The sequence below is a fragment of the Crinia signifera genome, chromosome 6 (genome assembly GCF_055691185.1).
Source record: "Crinia signifera chromosome 6, ASM5569118v1, whole genome shotgun sequence".
NCBI classification, from domain to species: Eukaryota; Metazoa; Chordata; class Amphibia; order Anura; family Myobatrachidae; genus Crinia; species Crinia signifera.
The window spans coordinates 164,287,254-164,308,914 of record NC_139222.1 but is presented as its reverse complement, the minus strand read 5'-3'; the positions used below and the strand labels follow the sequence as shown (position 1 = coordinate 164,308,914).

The 21,661-nt window shown below is 41.3% G+C and overlaps 1 protein-coding gene across 1 annotated transcript in view; it reads left to right on the top strand.

The window, feature by feature from the left end:
* Window positions 1-19,610, top strand: part of SLC12A5 (solute carrier family 12 member 5) — a 72,402-nt gene extending 52,792 nt beyond the window's left edge. The window contains exons 13-26 of the mRNA XM_083147886.1: window positions 1,047-1,165; window positions 1,310-1,408; window positions 1,634-1,753; window positions 2,040-2,144; window positions 2,258-2,426; window positions 2,543-2,738; window positions 2,893-3,062; window positions 4,687-4,818; window positions 6,559-6,666; window positions 7,530-7,652; window positions 7,800-7,987; window positions 12,974-12,988; window positions 13,551-13,684; window positions 15,875-19,610. Of these exons, the coding sequence (XP_083004012.1) occupies window positions 1,047-1,165; window positions 1,310-1,408; window positions 1,634-1,753; window positions 2,040-2,144; window positions 2,258-2,426; window positions 2,543-2,738; window positions 2,893-3,062; window positions 4,687-4,818; window positions 6,559-6,666; window positions 7,530-7,652; window positions 7,800-7,987; window positions 12,974-12,988; window positions 13,551-13,684; window positions 15,875-15,966 (1,770 nt within the window). The 3' untranslated portion in view covers window positions 15,967-19,610. The remainder of the gene's footprint in view (window positions 1-1,046; window positions 1,166-1,309; window positions 1,409-1,633; window positions 1,754-2,039; window positions 2,145-2,257; window positions 2,427-2,542; window positions 2,739-2,892; window positions 3,063-4,686; window positions 4,819-6,558; window positions 6,667-7,529; window positions 7,653-7,799; window positions 7,988-12,973; window positions 12,989-13,550; window positions 13,685-15,874) is intronic.
* The last annotated feature ends 2,051 nt before the right edge of the window (window positions 19,611-21,661 follow it).

Below are 21,661 nucleotides of genomic sequence, written 5' to 3'. Positions count from 1 at the left end.
TTGGATCTGCTGCTTAAGAGGCAGAAGCAATCCGATTTGCACCCATCTTTGAATCAAGCTAAGTTTCCAGTAAAGAAAGTCTATGAACTAATATAAGTTGGCCATATTTACTGCATTTATTTGTGTTTGTCAAGATACCCATGGGTAAATTTACTGAAGCTTCTAAAAATGAAAAGAGGTGATATTGCCTATAGATTCTGTCTATCATTTCTCTATTGCATCCTAGAAATGATACAGAATCTGATTGGTTGCTATAGGTAACATCACCTCTTCTCATTTTTAGAAGCTTTAATAAATTTACCCCCCAGAGTCATAACTAGATATTTTGGTGCTCTGTGCAAGAAAGATCACTGCTGCCCTCCCTTCAATATTGGGACATTATGCACCCTCATAAAATGTGTGGACTTGTAGGAAATGGGCATGGTCACAAAATAATACCCCCAAATTCAGGTTACTCCACACAGAAGGGCAAACCTATTCACATTACACCATGAAGTACAACCCCTTATACACAGTACACCACACATTACAACAATGCCATTTGGTCACACAAAGCCCATATTACCTGCAATCAGCCCATAGCACCTACAGTCCTGCAGTGTTTCTCCTGTCTGTCCAGCAGCAGGAGGGCTCTCTTCTTCTGCTGCCCTGTGTACAAAGCTGACCCACTCATAACTAAAAGCTGGCACAGCCAATGGCTCTGGCCCTCTTATCACCCAGGCAGCTGCAGCTCTACCTGCTGCAATGTGTAATGGTAGCGGTGCATCCAGCAGAGAAGGAGCAGAGCGCACCAGTATGATTATACATTTATAGTGGGCTGTACACAGCAGCTGGCAGCACACACAAATAAAAAAAAAGCAGATGTGGGTGGATCCGTCCGCTTCCGCCCGCAGTGCAAATGTGTTATGTGCCATGCACTGTCCGCACCAGCCTAGTTGTGATCCTGAACATGCCTTTTCCACCACCAAGAGATATTGTTAAAGGGATTTGTTCTTAAGGATATTAATCATTTACAGTGGATTTTCTTTTGTCATTCCATTAAATAGGTGTTCGGACATGGAAAGGCTAATGGAGAACCCACATGGGCACTGTTGCTGACAGCCTGTATCTGTGAGATTGGTATCCTCATTGCATCCCTGGATGAAGTAGCTCCAATTCTTTCCATGTATGTTTGCTATCTCTGTAGACCCTCTAATAATATGTAGTGTTTTCTTTTTTCCACCACCCTATATCCTACTGTAGCTTCTATGTATCCTCCTTTTGCTCTACATTTCTAGCTGCTGTCTTTTCTTCTTCTCTATAACTGCAGGTTTTTCTTGATGTGTTACATGTTTGTTAACTTGGCCTGTGCAGTGCAGACATTGCTCAGGACTCCCAACTGGAGGCCTCGCTTCAAATATTACCACTGGTGAGTGAAGGCCTGGAAGACTGTATTAAACCTTGTGAGATGGCTGGTTTGATATAGGCCTCATTTCAAAGACATCCCTCTGCTCCATTCCGCAATGTAGCTGATGTTTGCTATTTTAATAGGAATTCATTATGATCCCCACGCATTTTTTTGTCTGACTCATAGAAGGCATTTGTGAGGGTTCAGCTTCTCCTTACATAATGCTATGACATGTCATCCTTACAGGGCACTTTCATTCCTGGGCATGAGTCTCTGCCTGTCTCTCATGTTTATCTGCTCCTGGTATTATGCTCTGGTGGCTATGCTGGTAGCTGGTCTTATCTACAAATACATTGAGTACAGAGGGTGAGTAAATATATATATATATATATATATATAAATCATTTATAAGCACTATTATTGGTTGAATACTCCAGATGTTCGTATTGGGTGCTGATAAGCCAGTTTTGTGCCTATTATGACAGGTTTACCCAACTAATTCTACAGTTCCTGTAATGAATATAGTCTAGTTTATGAAGTATTTATTTTATAAAGAATACCAACAGAAACCGTTAGGAGTCACCATGTGTTGTGTTGCATCCAATGGATAAGGGAACTAAAAGCATTAATTCAACCGTTTGTGTATATGTAGGGCTGAGAAAGAGTGGGGAGATGGAATTCGTGGATTGTCACTCAGTGCTGCTCGATATGCCCTCCTAAGATTGGAGGAGGGCCCCCCACATACTAAGAATTGGAGGTACGTACAGGAGAGCTTCCTTGCTTAGAAGCCTTTTTGTCGGTCAGGTTACACATGATTCTGTACAATGGATATACTTTTGAGAATAAACTATTTTTGATTCTTTATTATAGGCCTCAGTTGCTTGTCTTAGTGCGAGTGGATCAGGATCAAAATGTTGTTCACCCCCAGCTCCTTTCTTTGACCTCTCAGTTAAAAGCTGGTAAAGGGTTGACTATTGTTGGATCAGTGCTGGAAGGGACCTACTTGGAGAATCATCCACAGTCTCAGCGTGCTGAAGAGGTGAGGGATGTCATATTTATATTTACACTGTAGGCATGTACGGTATATAAATATTATATTTATGTATTCTATTTTACATACATCTTCATATTATATTATAATTTGTTTTAATCCAGTCTCTCCGCCGAGTTATGGAAACCGAGAAGGTAAAGGGATTTTGCCAGGTGGTTATATCTTCCAATATCAGAGATGGGATTTCTCATTTGATTCAGTCAAGTGGCCTTGGAGGACTGCAACATAACACTGCACTTGTTGGGTGGCCAAGGAATTGGAGGCAAAAAGAAGACCACCAGACCTGGAGAAACTTTATTGGTACTATTTATAGATTTTTATCGCGCTCTTTGTGATGCCCTACCTACTTAAATTTATGACCTTTGTGTTTTTCATGTTTGCATGCCATGGTTCCTTTCATAAGATTTGGATTCAAACTATTTAAATAGTTACAGGTATAATTTATTCATTACAGAACTTGTCAGGGAAACAACTGCTGCTCACTTGGCTTTGATTGTCACCAAGAATGTAGCCATGTTCCCTGGAAATCAGGAGAGATTTTCTGAAGGCAATATCGATGTTTGGTGGGTGGTCCATGATGGTGGCATGCTGATGCTATTACCATTCCTCCTGCGTCACCACAAGGTACGTGGCTCACTTAAATCTGCTGTGTGGTAGCGTCTGATGCGACTATGCCAGGCAAGTGGTTAAGCTTGGCATACACTATACCAGAGCTTACCAAACGCGGTCCTCAAAGCACCTGAATGTTCCAGTTTTTAAAGTATATACATGGCTTTTCACAGATGGTTACATCAAATTGACAGAACTAATTAAGGGTCTAATTCAAACCTGCTTGCAAAGCACCTTTTTTTCTGAAATTTAAGTGGACATAATAAGTCATTTTTTTTGCCTATGGAGTTGCATTCAGAATCCACCTACCATAATGTCCCAGTATAGGCACAGCGTGAGCACCTGCGTTTGACCTGCTGGCAGAGTGTCCTGTGTAAGTGCCATTTAGCTGATCCCCTCTTCATTATCAGTAGGGAGCTTAATGGGGCCATATGATCTAGTTATATTTCAGTTCCCACGACTTATTTAGACAAATTTGTTAAATCTGTTCCCATCCATTATCAGATTTCCATGCCAACCAACCAGCTAGTTGGAAAGTTGGTCTAGTACAGTGTTTCCTAAACTCAGTCCTTGGGGACACATTTTTTTTAAATTCACCGGTGGTGTTAATTATTCCAATTGTCTAACAGACTGTTAGTGGTCCCTGAAGACTGGAGTTGGGAAACACTGGTCTAGTGTATGGCCAGCACTAGACCAGTCCACAACCCTAAAATTTAGTGCTCTGAGAGAAAAATACATTTAATGAATTTATAGTGTGTTTTGCTGTTAAGTGGATATAGTAAATTAAGCACAGATCGCTTTGCTGTGTGGTTGGTGATTTTTGAAAAACAAGGACATTCACAAGTTCAGGGACCTCAAATTCCAAACTCAAAACTTTTCAGGGGACTGCCCCGGAGATTTAGGTAAGTATGGAAATGAATACCCCTTTCACACAGAAAATTAAATTCTTGACTGAAGCAGTTCCACCCGGGAATTTAATGAAATACACAGGTAACATTCCTGTGTGAAAGGGTCAATCCGGATCTTAATCTCCTGGTCTCCAACTCTGCAAATGACCAGGGTTGAAGACCCGAAGTTTAAGATCCGGGTTGACCTTTTCACACAGGTGAAAAACCCATGTAATAGAGCAAATCTCCGGGTCTAAATTTTAGAACCGGAGATTTGCACTCTTGTGTGAAGGGGGTCTGACAGCAGATGGCCGAATAACCCGGGGCTTCAAAAGCCGGGTAATTCTCAGTAATTGCTGGGTTATATGGCTGCTGCTGTGTGAAAGCGGTATAAGCAATGCACATCAATGCAGAACAGAATATATTAAGTAGCAGCACAATACTGAGGTTGAACAGAAGCTACTAAAGCAAACAGTCTTGAGATAGTTACCATCTCTGCTTCTATGGTGTATACATCATATTGGGCATTATCTAATTATATTATATGTACTGTACATAATCTTTGTCAGCTTTTTAGTTAGATTTGTATGTATGAAAAAAGACCAGGCCCTATTCTGTTCCATTATATAGTTTACAGTGAATGAACTACAATTTATGTCGATAAGTGAATTACAAATCACCAGAACTATGAATTAAAATTATTTATATTATTTTCGCAAGTGAATTATTATATTTATCCCATATAAAAAAAGGTCTGGAAGAAATGTACAATGCGGATCTTCACAGTTGCTCAAATGGATGATAACAGTATACAAATGAAGAAAGATCTGACCACCTTCTTATACCATCTAAGAATTAATGCAGAAGTAGAAGTAGTAGAAATGGTAAGTTCATTTTCCTCTCTTCCAACTAAGCATACCCAATACTGTATGCCTGATAAATGTGATTCCACAATTAGAACGGTTACTCAGTATACAGGGGGGGGTGGCTTCTGCAGTCAAACTACCTTCTTTTCAATTTCATTTTTCATTGAAAGACTGCATAACTAGACATCACATTTAAAAGTCCATATAAACTATATATATAATTTAGTTTAAATAAACAGGCAAGAAATATTTTGTGTTATATTTTAAAAGCTTTTTTTATTGTAATTTTCATTATAGTGTCACTTACATACAAAAATAAAAACAATGCACAATTATTTTGGGGATGATCCAAAAGTGGATACATGTTAGACTTTGAAGAGACATTTACACTTTCCATCATGCAGATATTCATATATATGAAGTTAATTAAAACTTAACATTTATTTCGATCTATTAATATAAGGTAGCCAAGGTTTAAAAGATTTAAAGAGTGGAGTATAAAGGGTGAAAAAGGTAGATGAATGTAAATTTTTAAATTCTCGAGCACCAGTCGTAAAGTATATACAAAGTATAAAATGTTGTGTGATGGTACTTTTTGCTGTTCACACCTTACTCTCCATTCGGCGCATTACGTCCTCATCAACATTGATATATGGACAATGTGATTGTGGGCGAAAATGAATGGTTTGTCCATATATCAATGTTGATGAGGACGTAATGCGCCGAATGGAGAGTAAGGTGTGAACAGCAAAAAGTACCATCACACAACATTTTATACTTTGTATATACTTTACGACTGGTGCTCGAGAATTAAAAAATTTACATTCATCTACCTTTTTCACCCTTTATACTCCACTCTTTAAATCTTTTAAACCTTGGCTACCTTATATTAATAGATCGAAATAAATGTTAAGTTTTAATTAACTTCATATACATAAACAAGAGTGCGCCCACAAAGCCTTTTCAAGTCTTGTGTTTGCTCTCCCTTGAGCAAACAAAAAATCCCCATTCAGTTGCTATACTGAAATCGTGGGTGCACCACCAACCACATGACTATTAGAATCTCACTTAGTATAGTCTTAATGTTGGTCCTTCAGAAATTGTTAAACAAACACTAAAAGTCTGTGCGGTTCCAAACCCCACCCTGCAGTCCTATATGCAGAAGTAGCCAGTATTACCCTGCATGCAAAAACAATAAATACATTGTAACCCATTTTATTATAGCATGGTTTATCAGGCCCAATGTCTCTGTAATATATTATATACTGTATAACTGATGGCTGGAATCTTTGCATATGGTTGTGCACAGTGCTATTTTTCAGCAGGAACCAGCAGGAACTCAGTTCCTGAACCTCTAATTAAATATGACATCATCAGGAACTGAAAATGTACTTTTCATAAGATAAGTTTTATTTTAAAGTCACCTGTGAGAGCCTTTGTTTCTAAATACAATATATACATCTATCTCTCCCTCCCTCTCTCTATTATATATGTTTTTTTTTTAATTAATTGATCCACCCCCAGACCTGCAGTTCCTGAACCTATTTTTTCAGAAAAATAGTACTGGTTGTGCATATGATTGTGATGTGATTAGCCATGCCAATATCTGTTGCTAATTACAAATGCAGACTAAATTCTTATTTTTTTTTTCTCTTTTATAACATTACTGATATGTCTCTATTTAACTTGTTTATATAGGGCATTATACTGATATATTATTATATAATGCATTTTATCATTTTACATTTTTTTTCTTAGCATGACAGCGACATTTCAGCATACACATATGAGAAGACTCTAGGGATGGAGCAAAGATCCCAAATCTTGAAGCAAATGCATCTGACCAAAACAGAACGGGAGCGGGAGGTAAATATAGTACATGTTATGGCCTCCATACATTAGAGTCATATTGCGGCAAATTCACGATCTCCTGAAAGCTGGGTTGAGGAATCGAGAATATTAAGTTTAACAATTACTATGCACCCATCATGGGATCAGCAATTCTTAAAATTAACAATTTCCCAGATGGATTGCTGATCATGGTTTCCGGCCAGGGATTCAGTACTCATACGGGCAGCACAGACTGTGCAATGGTTAACATTACTGCCTCACAGCATTGAGGTCATGGGTTTGAGTCCTACCACGGCCCCAACTGTGTGGAGTTTGTATATTCTCCCCATGCTTTCATGGGTTGACTCTGGTTTCCTCCCACAATCCAAAAATATACTAGTAGGTTAATTGGCTCCCAACAAAATTAACCCTAGAATGTGTGCGTGTACATGTGGTAGGGAATATAAATTGTAAGCTCCCCTGGGGCAGGGACCGATGTGAATGTTCAAATATTTGCTGTATAGCGCTGTGGAGTATGTGTGCGCTATATAAATAACTATTTTAAATATGTAAAGCGCTTTTATCCTATACATTTACAATAAGTGACGTAGTGATATTTTGGAATTTAGGCAGGAGAATCAGCAAATTTTGTTTAGCGGACAAAGGGAGGTATTGTCCTCTAAACAAATTCTAGCTATCATTTTATAGAATGTACTAGAATAATAATCGCTAGATTCTTATTTGTTGCTATGAGCACCAACTCATCATTAGTCACAGCCCCAAGCCCAACTTTCGTGTCAATTTGTTTTAAGAAACCAAATGCTAAAACTACAAACATGTCTGAGAAAACCACAATCCATATCCGTTGTTGTTCATGCCTCATCTATCATTCCATACAGATTCAGAGCATTACAGATGAATCACGTGGATCAATAAGACGCAAGAACCCCACAAACTCTCGGCTTCATCTAAGTGTTCCTGAGGAGCAAGTAGGAGATTGTGAGGAACAACCTGAAGAAGAGGTAACATTACCATTACATTTACTTGGCCTTCATTCTTGAAAAATGCAGTCGTGGTAGCGGCACTAATGAAAGTTGTCATTATAATTCCTTACTCACCTCTACGTCTTTCTATTTCTCTATCCATGACTGGATCTCTTCTACGTTCAGGTACAGTTAATACATGATACAAATGCAACAGATTTCTCTAGTACCCCTCAATCTCCACCAGAGGAACCAGATACTGCTCCAGAAAAGGTGCACCTTACCTGGACAAAGGAGAAGTTCACAGCAGACAAAAACAAGAATAAAAGTCCTAGCACTTCAGAGGGGATAAAAGACCTTTTCAACATGAAACCGTAAGTATAATGTATTATCTTTGTAGTAATTATATTCTGACAAGCTTTGGCGCCAAATATCTTATTTCTAAAAAGTTAAGATAAATATGAAGGATAGATTTAACAAAGTTAAGAATAGTGGAAAGAAATCCAATGTGTCTAAATATATTGAAAAAGTCATCCATACTGTCAAGCATTTATAATACATTGCAGTGGTGTTAGCAATATTGTAAACTTTATTGCTGAATCATTCTTTAAAACTACCCCTATCTGTAACATCCGAACAGGGGTGTGACTGCAGCCTATAGGGCTCCTAAGTGGAACCAGCATTTCATATCCATCCTCTCTGGAATATCCTGCTGTACTCTTCTGATCATGCACAGAAGGCCATTTCACACTGAAAACTGAAAGCACATACGCAGTGACAGTTAATGCAGTAGTTACGTTTGTAGAAATGTGCAGCTGCAGGAAAATTGGTTCTTTGTTTATATCTGTGCACATTCACTGATACAAAGGGGATGTCAGGGTTAAGGTACATCCAAAGAGAAATGATCTCTGTAAGCTACCCCCGAGTTAATGGATATTTATGCCTCCTTTTTTTGTTTTAACCCCTTCAGTGGTGGGTTTTTTTTTAGGGAGCGCTCCCCTCTTGGCGAGTGTTTTCTGGGGAGTGCTCCCTAAAAAAAATGCAACAAGATAGGATGGTTTCAAATCAGTAGACCATGCGCTTATGATAAGCAGCCCCAGAAACAAAACAGGTATTTGGAGAACCACTCCAAATGGAAACAATACAATACCACAGATCGATTCTGAGTTGTTCCAGAGCGCTTTGAATCAAGATGAGGTATATGTTTTTCTCCTCTTTCTCTCAGGATTTTAACCCCAAAAAAGAGTATAAAGAGAAAACAAAATATAGTGTAATACTGCTAATAACAAACATTATGTTATAGGTAAGCCAGGTAGGTGTGTAAAAAAAAACCCACTGCTTTATCCCCGGGTTCGGGCAGCGCCGCTGAACAGTCAATGAGCTGCTGCTCGGCCCTGCCTGTGGCAACCCGGCTTGTCATAAGCCGGCGCCGCAGGCTGTAATACAACAGCCGGAGCGTGGGGGGTTGCGGGGGAGTTCAGCGATTAACTCAGCAGCGCTGCCTGGCGCTAAACACTGGGAATCCCGAGAATTGTCTGGGCTTGCCAGTCTTGGCATTAAAACATAGCCCGGAAAATTCTCAGGATTACCAGTGAAGTGATTAAGGAGGTCTCTTACGATGAAAAACAAAGAAAAGCACTTTGTTATATGGGTTTCTCTAATATGGAAAATAAAATAGCAAAGGGCAGCATTATTCAAAATAATGATCGGGTGAATTTAGGGCCTAATTCAGAATGGATCCCTATTTAGAGAATTCTCAATCTGGTTGATTATCAAACGACTGGTGTGCGCAGTGTCCATATTGAGCAGCCGCATATTGCAAATAAATATACATACACATAGCAGTCACAGTTTGATTGACAGGAAGCCAGGGTTGGGGGGGCAGAAACTTGGCATTTCTGGGTGTGTTTGTAAAAACGCAGGCATGCCAAGGCATTTTTAGGATGGGTCTCTGACATGAACAAAGACCACTTCCAGCTTGGTTCTTAAACAGCTTAGTGGAAGCCCTAGACTATTTGCATTTTTTGCGAATGGATCTACGAATGAAGTGCACAATTCACAATTTTGCAATGACCGTTGATTTTTTCTTTCTGGGCAGCGGCTTTTTGTTGGCCGGCAATTGCTTGTTCTCTAAGTAGCAATTCATGCTGAATTAGACCCCAGAACCTGATTCAGAGTTGATCACTGTTGTGCGCAATACGCTCGATTATCAGTTAATACGGATCAGAGCGTGAATGCGTGAGCCAAAGTAGCAAGAATATCTAATCGCAATTTGAAAGAAACTCTGTAATTGGGGGTGGTAACAGGATGTTTTCTGGGAGTGTCTGAAAAACATGCAGGCATGCCCAGGTGTTTTAAGGGAGGTTGTGTGACATTAACGCTGGTCTCAATCTGCCTGTCTCTGAGTTGTGTTAGGGTCAGACTTACTCACATTTGCACAGACTGGAAAAATCATTCAATGGTTCATGAATTGCGTATGGAGGGCTTTTCTTCAAGGCAGAAGAAACTATAGGTTTATACGTGATACCTATTTTGTATCTATTGTCCTATGCTTTATACTTTTAGTAATAAATACTTCATTGCCCAGGGCTGCCACTAGGAATTGCAAGGCCTGGGACTGATTTCCAGTCCAGGCCCGTCCGGGCCCCCCTCGCCCATCTCCGTTCTCTTACTGACCGACTCCTGCTCCCTCACCCCCTTCTGCTGAACGCAGCAGGTCCTGAAACACCGGCTTCTTCAATGCAGGATGCCGGCGGGCAATTAAAATGCAGCACCAGCTGGTGAGCCAATCAAAGCTTGTACTCTGATTGGTTCAGCATTTTAATTGGCCACCGGCATCCTGCATTGAAGAAGCCTGTGCTTTGTTCAGTGCACCGAGGGCAGCACAGTGGAGGCAGTCAGGGGGGTTGCGGTGGGCAAAATGAGCTGCCCGGGCCCTCCTAGATGCCAGGGCCCGGGACAGCTGTACCCACAGCACCCATCTGTTGGCGGCCCTGTGAGTGCCTATGGTCCACACCTTCTCTTTTTCCATAGTTCTGAATTACTGTAGGCCTTTACAGTAGGTAGAACTTCATCAATTAAATGTAGGGCATTTTAATGGTACACACAAAGTACCTGACCAAAAGAATCAGACTCAGGAGTATGACATTTTCATTTAAACTGCATTTTAGTATTACAGAAATAATCTAAATAGAAAAAAAAAGTTAGGTACTTATGTAGTATCTGGGCTGCCGATTTTTGGATTGTATGCCTTAAGTTAAGGCATACAATCCGATGCGATGCGATGCGATATCGCATCGCATCGCATACAACCAAATCGCATGCGATCCGATGCGATGCGATCCGATGCGATGGGCCCGATTTTTCACCTATTGCACCTAATTTTTAATTTAGGCTTTGGCACAGGTGGCAAAAATTGGGAGAAAGGGTATTTTAGGAGGTTAGGGAGGAGTAAAATGTGAGGGTGTTTGAGAGGAGAAAGTGCTGTTTTGAGAGAGGTGATTTTGGAGGAGATTTGGATACGGATATGGCTACAGCTTCCACGTCAGCAGCTGCGTCGTCGGCAAGGCTGTTTACATTGCCGCAGACTGAAGAAGCTGCTGTTCTTTTCCTGCAGCAACATGGCCTTCTGCCCACCACAGCCACCTGCGACAACGGGCATCCCATGCGCCTGAACATGGCTGATCAAAAGTGGCGGTGTTATATCAAGGCTTGCGGCAAGAAAAAAAGTGTTCGTGCTGCGCTATTTAGTCCTGGGTGCCGACTCCCTTTTGTCACAATTGTCCGTTTCATATATTTGTGGAGCCAGGAGTTGACATCAGTGGAGTTGTGTCAAAAGGAACTGAATCTGTCAATCAAGACAGTGGTCGCATATAATGCGTTTATGCGTCAGGCCTGTGAGCAGGATATTCTTGCTCAGCCGCAGCGCAAGATTGGAGGCCCAGGAAAAGTGGTCGAGGTGGATGAGACTCTTTTTGTCCGTCGTAAGTCCAATGTGGGCCGACTACTTCCCCAGCAATGGGTGTTCGGCGGTGTCTGCAGAGAGACTGGGCAATGCTTCATGCTGCCAGTTGCCCAGAGAGATGCTGCAACCCTGATGGCTGCTATTCAAGCTAACATCGAACCTGGGTCCACTGTGATGTCGGATTGCTGGCGAGCATACCGAACCACTGATTTGGAGGCGGCTGGCTACACTCATGCCAGGGTGAACCACCGCTTCAACTTTGTGGATCCAGAAAGTGGGGCACACACCCAGAACATAGAACGTTTATGGGGTTGTGTCAAGTGGAGGAATAAGTGCCATCGTGGAACAGCTCGCAGCAATCTGACCAGCTACATGACCGAATTTGTATGGCGCAAGTCCCTAGCTGGCGATGATGTATTTGGCCGTATCCTGCATGCCTTAACATTGCTTAATAAGTCACATTAATTTGTTTGTTTGCTTTATTTTCTGTCACAAATATATCATTAATCCTTAACTACAGTTGTCATTAATGTGTCAGATGCAAGTGAGATTGAGTGAGATATGTGTTTTTCATACCCCTACTATCCAAGTGGGCATGGAGTTGGATATAAACCTGTGGCGAGCGTAGCGAGCCACCGAGCCCGAAGCGTGGCGAGCGCAGCGAGCCCCGCGAGGGGACGCAGATTTCTTAAACAGTATTCTGCGTCCCCTCGCGGGGCTCGCTGCGCTCGCCACGCTTCGGGCTCGGTGGCTCGCTACGCTCGCCACAGGTTTATATCCAACTCCATGCCCACTTGGATAGTAGGGGTATGAAAAGGACCCCTTTTTCCCATTGAATTACATGTTAAAATGGACCAAGTCTATTTTAACATGTAATTCAATGGGAAAAAGGGGTCCTTTTCATACCCCTACTATCCAAGTGGGCATGGAGTTGGATATAAACCTGTGGCGAGCGTAGCGAGCCACCGAGCCCGAAGCGTGGCGAGCGCAGCGAGCCCCGCGAGGGGACGCAGATTTCTTAAACAGTATTCTGCGTCCCCTCGCGGGGCTCGCTGCGCTCGCCACGCTTCGGGCTCGGTGGCTCGCTACGCTCGCCACAGGTTTATATCCAACTCCATGCCCACTTGAATAGTAGGGGTATAAAAAAAGGACCCATTTTTCCCATTGAATTCCATGTTAAACATCGGGTCATCGCATCGCATCGCATCGAATCGCATGGTCGCATGCGATGCGATGCGATCTCCCGATCCGACCCGATTTAGAAATCGGCAGCCCAGTTACTACATAAGTACCAAAAGTTATTTGTTTAAGTACATGCTTAAGCTTACAGAAAATATGGAATTGCCTTTTAGACTAATATGTTATTTTTTTCCCCTCTTCCTCCTTGCAATCAAAGTGAGTGGGAGAACTTGTAAGTCGGCCCTTAATGTTTTACATATATAGGAGGGAACTCAATTGTGGCTGATCAGATTCGCCCGGCCAAAGTTAGCTCTACATTAAACACACATTACTGTGGTGGGATCTTGCTCAATAAAAGTGTTTGCTACCCAATAGCAGGCACTTTTAATTAAAAGGGTCGCAAATTAACCTGGGAAAAGGGTGCAAATTGGGCTGTCATTGCCAGCATTGACGCTTTCATCCACAAATGAATTCCCCCTTAGTAAATGTTACATTAGCAAGATTATTATTTTAGGTGATGAATATATATATATAGTTTTCAAAAATAAATTTTATAGCACCACAGCAATGTTTCAATGGTTTCGCATCGTCATCAGGCTTGAAAGCGAAAGCATTGAAACATTGCTGTGGTGCTATAAAATGTATTTTTGAAAACTACTTGGATGGAGTGCTGCTCTTTCTTTGGATCTGTTTACTGCTAAGCGAGCGGGCACCCGCCCCAGCAATTTACACATTATTGGAGTGCCGGACCTGCTACATGGTATATATTTTCATTATTTTTCTTTTTTATCCAGGAACCAGTCAAATGTTCGCAGGATGCACACAGCTGTAAAACTGAACGAAGTTATAGTTAAAAAGTCTCACGATGCAAAACTTGTACTGCTCAATATGCCTGGACCACCTCGTAATAGGAAAGGGGATGAAAACTGTATCCTTTTCTGTTGGAGTGTAAGTTGACTGAACTCAAGTTAAATGATGCAAGCTATAAATATGGGAGAGAGGGTTTTACCGCTACAGGACATTTGCTAAGCTACAGGGTACCAGGTGCCCATTTAGCTTTGATCATGAGCTCGGCTTTAGGCAATGATTGCTGTTCCTATACAAACATTATAGTCTTGCTCTGCCATTAAAACATTAGTGCAGGGGTTCCCAGCGACAGTACTTAAGGCACACTATGGGGTATATTTACTTAAGAGCGGGTTTGTAGAAGTGAAGATATTGTCTATAGCAACTGATCAGATTCTACTTATTTATCTAGTACCTTCTAGAAGATAATAGCTAGAAACTGATCAGTGGCTGTGGGCAAAAGTAGCAATCATAAAAACCCGATATATAGCTCTAACAGTACAGGATTTAAACATATCCATACTTGAGAGCAGGTTATTTAATAATACCTGTTATTTTAATTTAACCATGTGTGCTCAAGCATTGACCCAACTGAAATCTCGACTATTATACCCCTTTCACATCGAACCTTGGACCCAGGTTATTGCCGGGTTGGTAACGTATGAAAGCACCAAAGCTTGTAACCCGGGTCGACCGACCTGGTAATTTAACCCAGGTTATAAAAAGGGTTAAACCCGGGTTGCCCTCTGTATAATGGGCGACCCTGGTTTAATGGGAGTGCTGGACCCAGGATGGAAATCCTGGGTCTGACCTGGCTTTGCGATAAAAAGGGGTATATGAGTGCCATGCAGACAAAGATTGGGAAGCGCAAGTTTACTGTTTTAAAACAGTGACTTTATAAACAAGTTTAGACAAAAAGAGGTCTTTTAGTAAACTGATTGATTTGATTCTTTAATAGCGCTGCATGTTTCCATTTACATATTAATCTGATACATAACAATAAAATTTGTGTGTTCAGCCTAGGCAGAAATACATCTCTGATGCTTAAACAGTAACCAAAAATTAGTATTATAAGAGCAGACAAGGTTCTTAAGGCACACTAAGAGGTGCTCACACATTACAGCGATTTTTCGGCTGATTTTTACTGCAAACCTTTCACAATAGTGAACGATTGTGATCCAATGCGCACTCCCGCAAATATTTTGCTGGGGGTTTTGATCTTACCTGCTGCAGGGAAGATCAGATGATACAGCTAAAGATCTGTGGGACTCGGGTCTTCGGATATATGGGAGTTGAGGTGCTCAGTCGCTCGGGTGTGTCCGGCTGCTCAGATATTCAGGCATGGTTGGGCCACTTGTGTGCTCAGGTGAGGTATACGGGGCGTTCGGCCACATTCACATGATCGGGTGCTATGGTGCATTTAGGGGAGTCCGGACGCTTATGGATTCAGGTGCATTTGGATGCTTGGATATTCGGGCACTTGGGAGCGTTTGTGCAGTTTGGTATTTGGTGTGCTCAGGCATGTTCGCACACTCAGGTGTTCGGACGCGTTCTCATACTCAGACGAGTTTGGGCACTCAGGGCTTCAAGTGTTTGGGTGCGTTCGGCCACATTCACACGATCAGATTTTTTGGGGACAGGGCTTGTTTGGGACGTGTTTGTGGACTCGGGCTATCAGGGCACGTTTGCACACTCGGGCGCACAGGGATTTAGGTGTTCAGGTGTGTTCACACGCTGGGGTGTTCGGATGAGCTGAGGCGCTCATGGATTCGGGTGTTTGGTCGGGTTTTGCATGCTCAGTAGAGTTCTGGGTCTTGGGAACATTCAGTATTTTGGAGTTGGGGCGCGATCGGGCGACTTTGGGTGTTCAGGCTTTCAGGTAATTGATTGTGTTTGGGCGTGTCTGAATTCTCGGGCATTCAGGCATGCTCCAGCACTCAGGTATTGAGGTGTTCGGGCGTATTCGGTCGCTCGAGTGTTTGGGCGTCCACCTGTTTTGCTATTGTAAGCATTGACTTTTTTAATTACAGGCTTAGAGGGAGATATAGCAATCAGCTCCTGTTAGTTTACAGGGAGTGCTACAAAAATGACAGTAACTGAGCTTGCTATGGGCAACTTTTCCAACCTTTCTAAAAATCCCCCCCCCCCCCTTTAAACGTATCAGGAAGCTTATTAACGAAGGTGTCTATTTCATAAACATTGAGAGAACATGGTCGTATACACTTTTATACCTTTAATATTGGTGTTATATACCTTAAGAAGTTGTCATCAGATATGGAATTTTTAGAAGTCCTCACAGAACATCTGGACCGGGTAATGTTGGTTCGCGGGGGAGGACGTGAGGTCATTACTATCTATTCTTGAACATCAGAAACTGGCTGAAGTTTTTGCTGCACTTAGCAGGAGCCTTTGAACCTCTCTCCACATTCTAAAAGGCATGAAGGAGATCAGGAGAGATGGTGGGGAGGCCTATGGTCAGTGCTCAGAAACTTCACTTGCTTCCATCATTCCCCTTTAATGCCCTTACATGTGAACTGCAGCACCAGATCTTCCATTCCAGCACAAGTGCAACTGTTTCTCATACCTTCATCAGCGTGCCACTGATGAAGTTAATATATAAATCTTTACATACAGTCTATGTACGTTTCTTAAACTGAGCTGCACTGCTTAAGATGCTATCAAAACTGGCCCTTTTTTGTGCATCCTGTGATCCACTGTTACACCAATCGCTCCCTGACAGACTTGGAGAACACATGGGTTGTACAGGCAAAAAGCAGGAGATATTTCCACCATCTTCATTCTTGGTGATAAAGATCATTTTCATTGATTACGGCACTGGTGTCACAAGATAAGGGAGAGAGGGGAGTATTCACCAGCATGCTTTACCGTTCCAAATGTTCCTCTCTATGCCCTTTTCTTGACTGCCGTTATTTTCTCCTCGGCTACAGCAATTTGATTGGTCAGGACTTGGTGGAACAGCAGATAAAGGGTTACATACAAACTAACTGTTCAGACAGCATACACCCCAAAATGAGGAACAAGCAATGAGAAAGAGGACTGAATCAGCATTCAAAGCTGTGCAAGGACCATATAGCTGTGTAGGAAATCAAGCAAGGGCTGTCTCGAAGAGAAAAAAAAAATATATATATATATATCTTGTCTGATGCCGAGGAGCATGTTGCAATAATAATCTGATGCAAAAACAAAAAAAACAGAACAATTGTATAATGCCTTTTACTTTTAAGTGAACCCTTTGTTTTGTAGGCTTGCCACTGAGGAAATGTGCAGTGAATACACCAATATTTTAGAAAAGCAGACCAGACTGGGGCAAGAGTTTTTGTTGTTTTAGACTAGTGGCAGGGAAACCACCGCACCTTTCGGAGACTGTGAACTGCTTCCATTGTCTTACATTGCATGGCGTAGAATAGACTGCTTATTTAACACCCATCTCACACCATTCTAATCTGCTTTATTTTAGCTGTGATTTCTGCACTTGCTTCTTGTCCTCATCCTCTGCACAACAACATTATTTTCCCCATTACATCTAGAATTAGTAACACTGATTGGATTGATCACGGTTTGGTGTGTGACAATGAGATCTGTGATTTTGTTTGCTGGAGCACTATCAAATAATAAAAGGCTGCTATTGTTCATACACTTTGAAACATCAACTTTCAAATTAGAATATTCTAGTCAAGAATTCTCTCCAGGGACCAGTCTTCCAGAACAGTGTTAGATAAGATTGATTTACTCTCACCTAATTTTGTGTCAATCATTTACCCGTGTCAGTGCAGGTATAATGTAGGGTCCTTTTTATATAGGTACCATTGTATATTAGTTAGTGCTGTAATCTCAGATCAGCACTCCCAAGAAATACGTAACTTATACGTTTAAAGTGCCATGGTAACATTGCAGAAAGATCCATGGCAACTGTGTTAAATAACACCCCCCCCCCCACCATTGTATATAATAAATATTTTTTTCTTTTAATATATTAACAGAGATTTATTTAGGCTGCAGATTACTGATGTTTAAAAGGTAGCGTGAGCATGTAAGACAAAGTTTTATGGATTTTCATGTGTAGCACATTAAAATACTTAAATCTAATTAACAGCTCAAGCACCTCATCACATAATTATAATGTACATAATAAAATCTATATAGGACTGATATGTTTTTTTTTGGCTGGTGATTTCATGTTAAGTGTAGTATTTGTAATAAATGTATTCCATTTGTGAGAACCTGACATATGAATCCAACAGAGAACTACAGCATGAAGTCACCTGTTGAAGGAAAGTCCAACTCTGATCTTGAATCAAACTTTTAGGAAAACGGATGCCATTTTTGTGGAGAATTGACTAGAGGTGCACGCTCACCATTAGCAGTTGTGACAGACTGGAACTATGTCTGTAGCGGTGTTTTGATGTTGTGTAGTCCATTTTGCCTTGTGTAAAATGAGAAATTCACCAGCCTTGCATGCACATGTCAAAGAATGAAGTGCAAATTTTGGTTAAGGGGACCTTTTACTTTTCGTCAAGCATGCAATTATTTGTGCAAATATCTAAATCTGACCGGTAACAGCACTCTGACTCAGCAAGTTTCAGTTGGCGTAGTTTTGGCAGCTGTGCATTACACCTTTTGGAGCAACCACTGGTGTACAGTTGAACAGGCTGTTTGACATTTGTACATACACGAGTTTTGCTATATCTCCCTTGAAGTGCCTCTAAGAGTAAAAAACTGGCTCTCTTTTTGCTCCAGATGCTGTTTCCTTAGAGTAGATCATAGTCAACTACTAAAACTGAAAAAGAGAGTTTTCTTGGTTACATACATCTGGACAAAATTTGAAAAAGGATATGTTGTGGTGTAAGTGCTTTGCAAGTTAAGGCTTTTTATTATTATTTCACATCAAAATATTACGCAATCATATTTTTTTCTGAACTCTGCCCAACTCCAATCTGGACTACCAAGGACACCTAGGGAGGGCTTTTAATCACCATGCACTGGTTTGAACAAGGCAGATGCACTTGGAAGATGACTCATACACATTATTGTTGTGTAGTGAGGAGCAGCTTACTCAGAGGCCAGAAATTACTTAGAAACCAGCTAAGACCTAGTACTCATTTTGTGTAGCTCAGAGTTGGAACGCACACATTATTGCTTCTATGCAGACATATCAGGGACCTTTGAAAAAAAGAAATAAATAAAAAATATTTTGGTACCAGTTTTAATCATCTTTAAAAAAAATAAAATAAAATAAAAAAAAGTAGAATGGGGAGACCTAGGCCCTCTTCAGCCATTAGTACAGACTGGAGTTGGCAGACATTACTTAACAGGATGCTACAGGGCTGGTAGGAGGTCTATATGAAAACCTTCCAGTACTACAACTATGCTGCTAACAGGCATGTTATATATAATTTTGAGAGCAGGAGTAAAACTTGAACTTGCTAATGTGGCAACTTAGCAATTCCCATTTACAAGTTGCACTACAAAAGCCAGAATGCTATCTGGCTGACACAGTAACTTTAGAAAAAAAAATAAAAAATGACTCCCAAGGCTTCAAGTTATCTATTGATTTAAACTCACGTTGTGCTATTTGTGCAATATAAATATATATACACACATATTTAATTGTGTTTCGGAAAGTCCCACAGAAAAATGTGATCTAGGACCCCCCCCATGCACTCTGTTTTATGTACTTCCTACTAATACAAGCGTTCTCTTATGTGGCTAGTAAATAAATGCTTTAAACTAGTGTTCATAACAAAGGGTATAGATTTAATCCATGTACAGATACTATTGTTCCAAACCAAATGATACACTGCTATAGACTTGCTGCTTTTTGTTTGTGTAACTTCCAGAAATAGTTTTATGTTTTGTGTAGTTAATTACAGTGTGATTCGTTGTGGTTGAATGCTACTTTACTTACTCATACAGCTTTAATGTGCCGATTTTATTTGTTTTCAGACTTCTGTCAGCACAAAATGCAATAAACTTACATTTTATTTACACCCTTTGAATGTTGTATTCAATGTTGCCTGTAGTAAATATTTTACTAACTTCTGCATTACAACATCAAAATAAAGCCAGAAATTTCAGCAGCATTTAGGGCCAGACAGCACAGATTATATATGGTTACTCTATAAGAGGGTCAGTTGGGATTGGTACAAAATTCCAACAAGGGGGGGGCGTGGATGGCCCCCCCTTGCGGGCTCGCTGTGCTCACTACGGCTCACTGTGGACTACACAACTCGCTGTCCTCACTACACTCGGCACACTAATTTATGGGTGTTGTGGACACCTAAAGAGGGACAAAGTGCCGGGATTTTGGCCGTCAGGATTTCAACAGCATCCCAGTCAGTTAACAGGCAGAGCAGGAACGTGACCGTTTGGTTTGTTTACTAGGGATGAGCCGGTACAGATCTCAGACACCCCCCCTCCCCAAGTTCTTAATCTGAGCATGGCTCACGGCAATATGCCATCTCACTGTCAGATTCTCACGAGACCCTATATAGGTCTACGCGGCTCGGCGCATCTTCATTTCCGGGGAAAGGGAGCAGGATGGACGTGTCTGGCATTTGTCTGAGTGGAGGATGGCATTGGGTGTAGTCCTGTCCTGTATTGTATCCTGTGCTGCCAACCTGCAAAATTACACTTGCTACAGTATAGAAATCCTGTGGTGTCCTATGCTGCTAGTTCTGGGGCTATAACGCTGCTCTGTGTGTTGCTGTGCCCTTTAAACAAAAGGGGTGCCATTGTCTTTACCTTTACTTTACAGGGGCACTGCATTGTGTGCTCCAAATAAATGCATGGGTTCTCCTGTGTGCTATAGGGGTGCTCCACCTTATATTCACTCCATTTAATTTTAAATAATTAAAGGTGTTCCATTGCACCCGTGTTCTGTATTGGTGCTCTGCACTGTGTGTTTGCTCCATTTAATTTTATAAAATATAATTAAAGGGGTTCCACTGCACCCATGTTCTGTATTAGTACTCTGCCCTATGTGTTTTCTCCATTTAATTAATGGGTTCCATCCGTGTGCTGTAGGGGTGTTCTGCCCTGTGTGTTCGCTCCATTTAATTTTATAAAATATAATTAAAGGGGTTCCAGTGCACCCATGTTCTGTATTAGTACTCTGCCCTATGTGTTTTCTCCATTTAAGTAAGGGGGTTCCACCCATGTGCTGGAGCGGTGCTCCACTCAAAATTATTTAAATGGGTTCCATTTGTGTGCTGTAGTAGTTTTCCGCCCTTGTGTTTGCTCCAAATAAATTATGGAGGACAACAATTTGGCGTATACAATAAGGAAAGGTAAATAACCACTTCCTAGTGCTGAAGCTGCTGCCACTAGTCATATGTTGAACTACACCAGGATGTGTGGCGCTGAGGAGGAAAATGATAAGGATTCTGATGGTGAAGTGGTTTGTTTAAATCAGGCAGCGGGCGAAACAGTTGTCCATGGGGTGAAAAAAATCCATCATCATGCCTGGACAGAAGACCAAAAGATCTACATCATCGTTCTGGAATTATTTCTACCTCAATCCAGACAACAACTGTCTCGCCCTATGCTAAAGCTGTAATTAGTAGGAGTAAGGATGTTAACCACCAGGGAACATTCTCCCTAAAGAAGCAAAAAAGTTTTCAACCGAGGTTGATTAGGAGCGCTTAACACCGGCTGTTTCCTCAATAGCTAAGCAGCTGCTAAAAAGGGAGTAGTCAGCTCCCTCATAAAGATACACAAGAAAAAACAGAAATTTTTTCTCTAATAGGTAACAAGTGAATCCAATTTGCTGGAAAAGTATAACAAATTTATTGGCACATATAAAATATTGATCCGGATAGGAATAAAAAAATAAGAAATACCCACACTTGAAGCCACCTCAATGATGTGTGCGGAGGAGAAGATTGTCCCAATTATAGATAGGTTCTTTCAGGTATAGGTACTCAGGTCCAGAGAAATCAGCAGGTGACGAAGTCCGATGGACGGATTAGAAGGATATGGTTCCACACAGCACCACAGCACCACAGCCCCTACGCGTTTCGCTGACCTCTGTCAGCTTTAT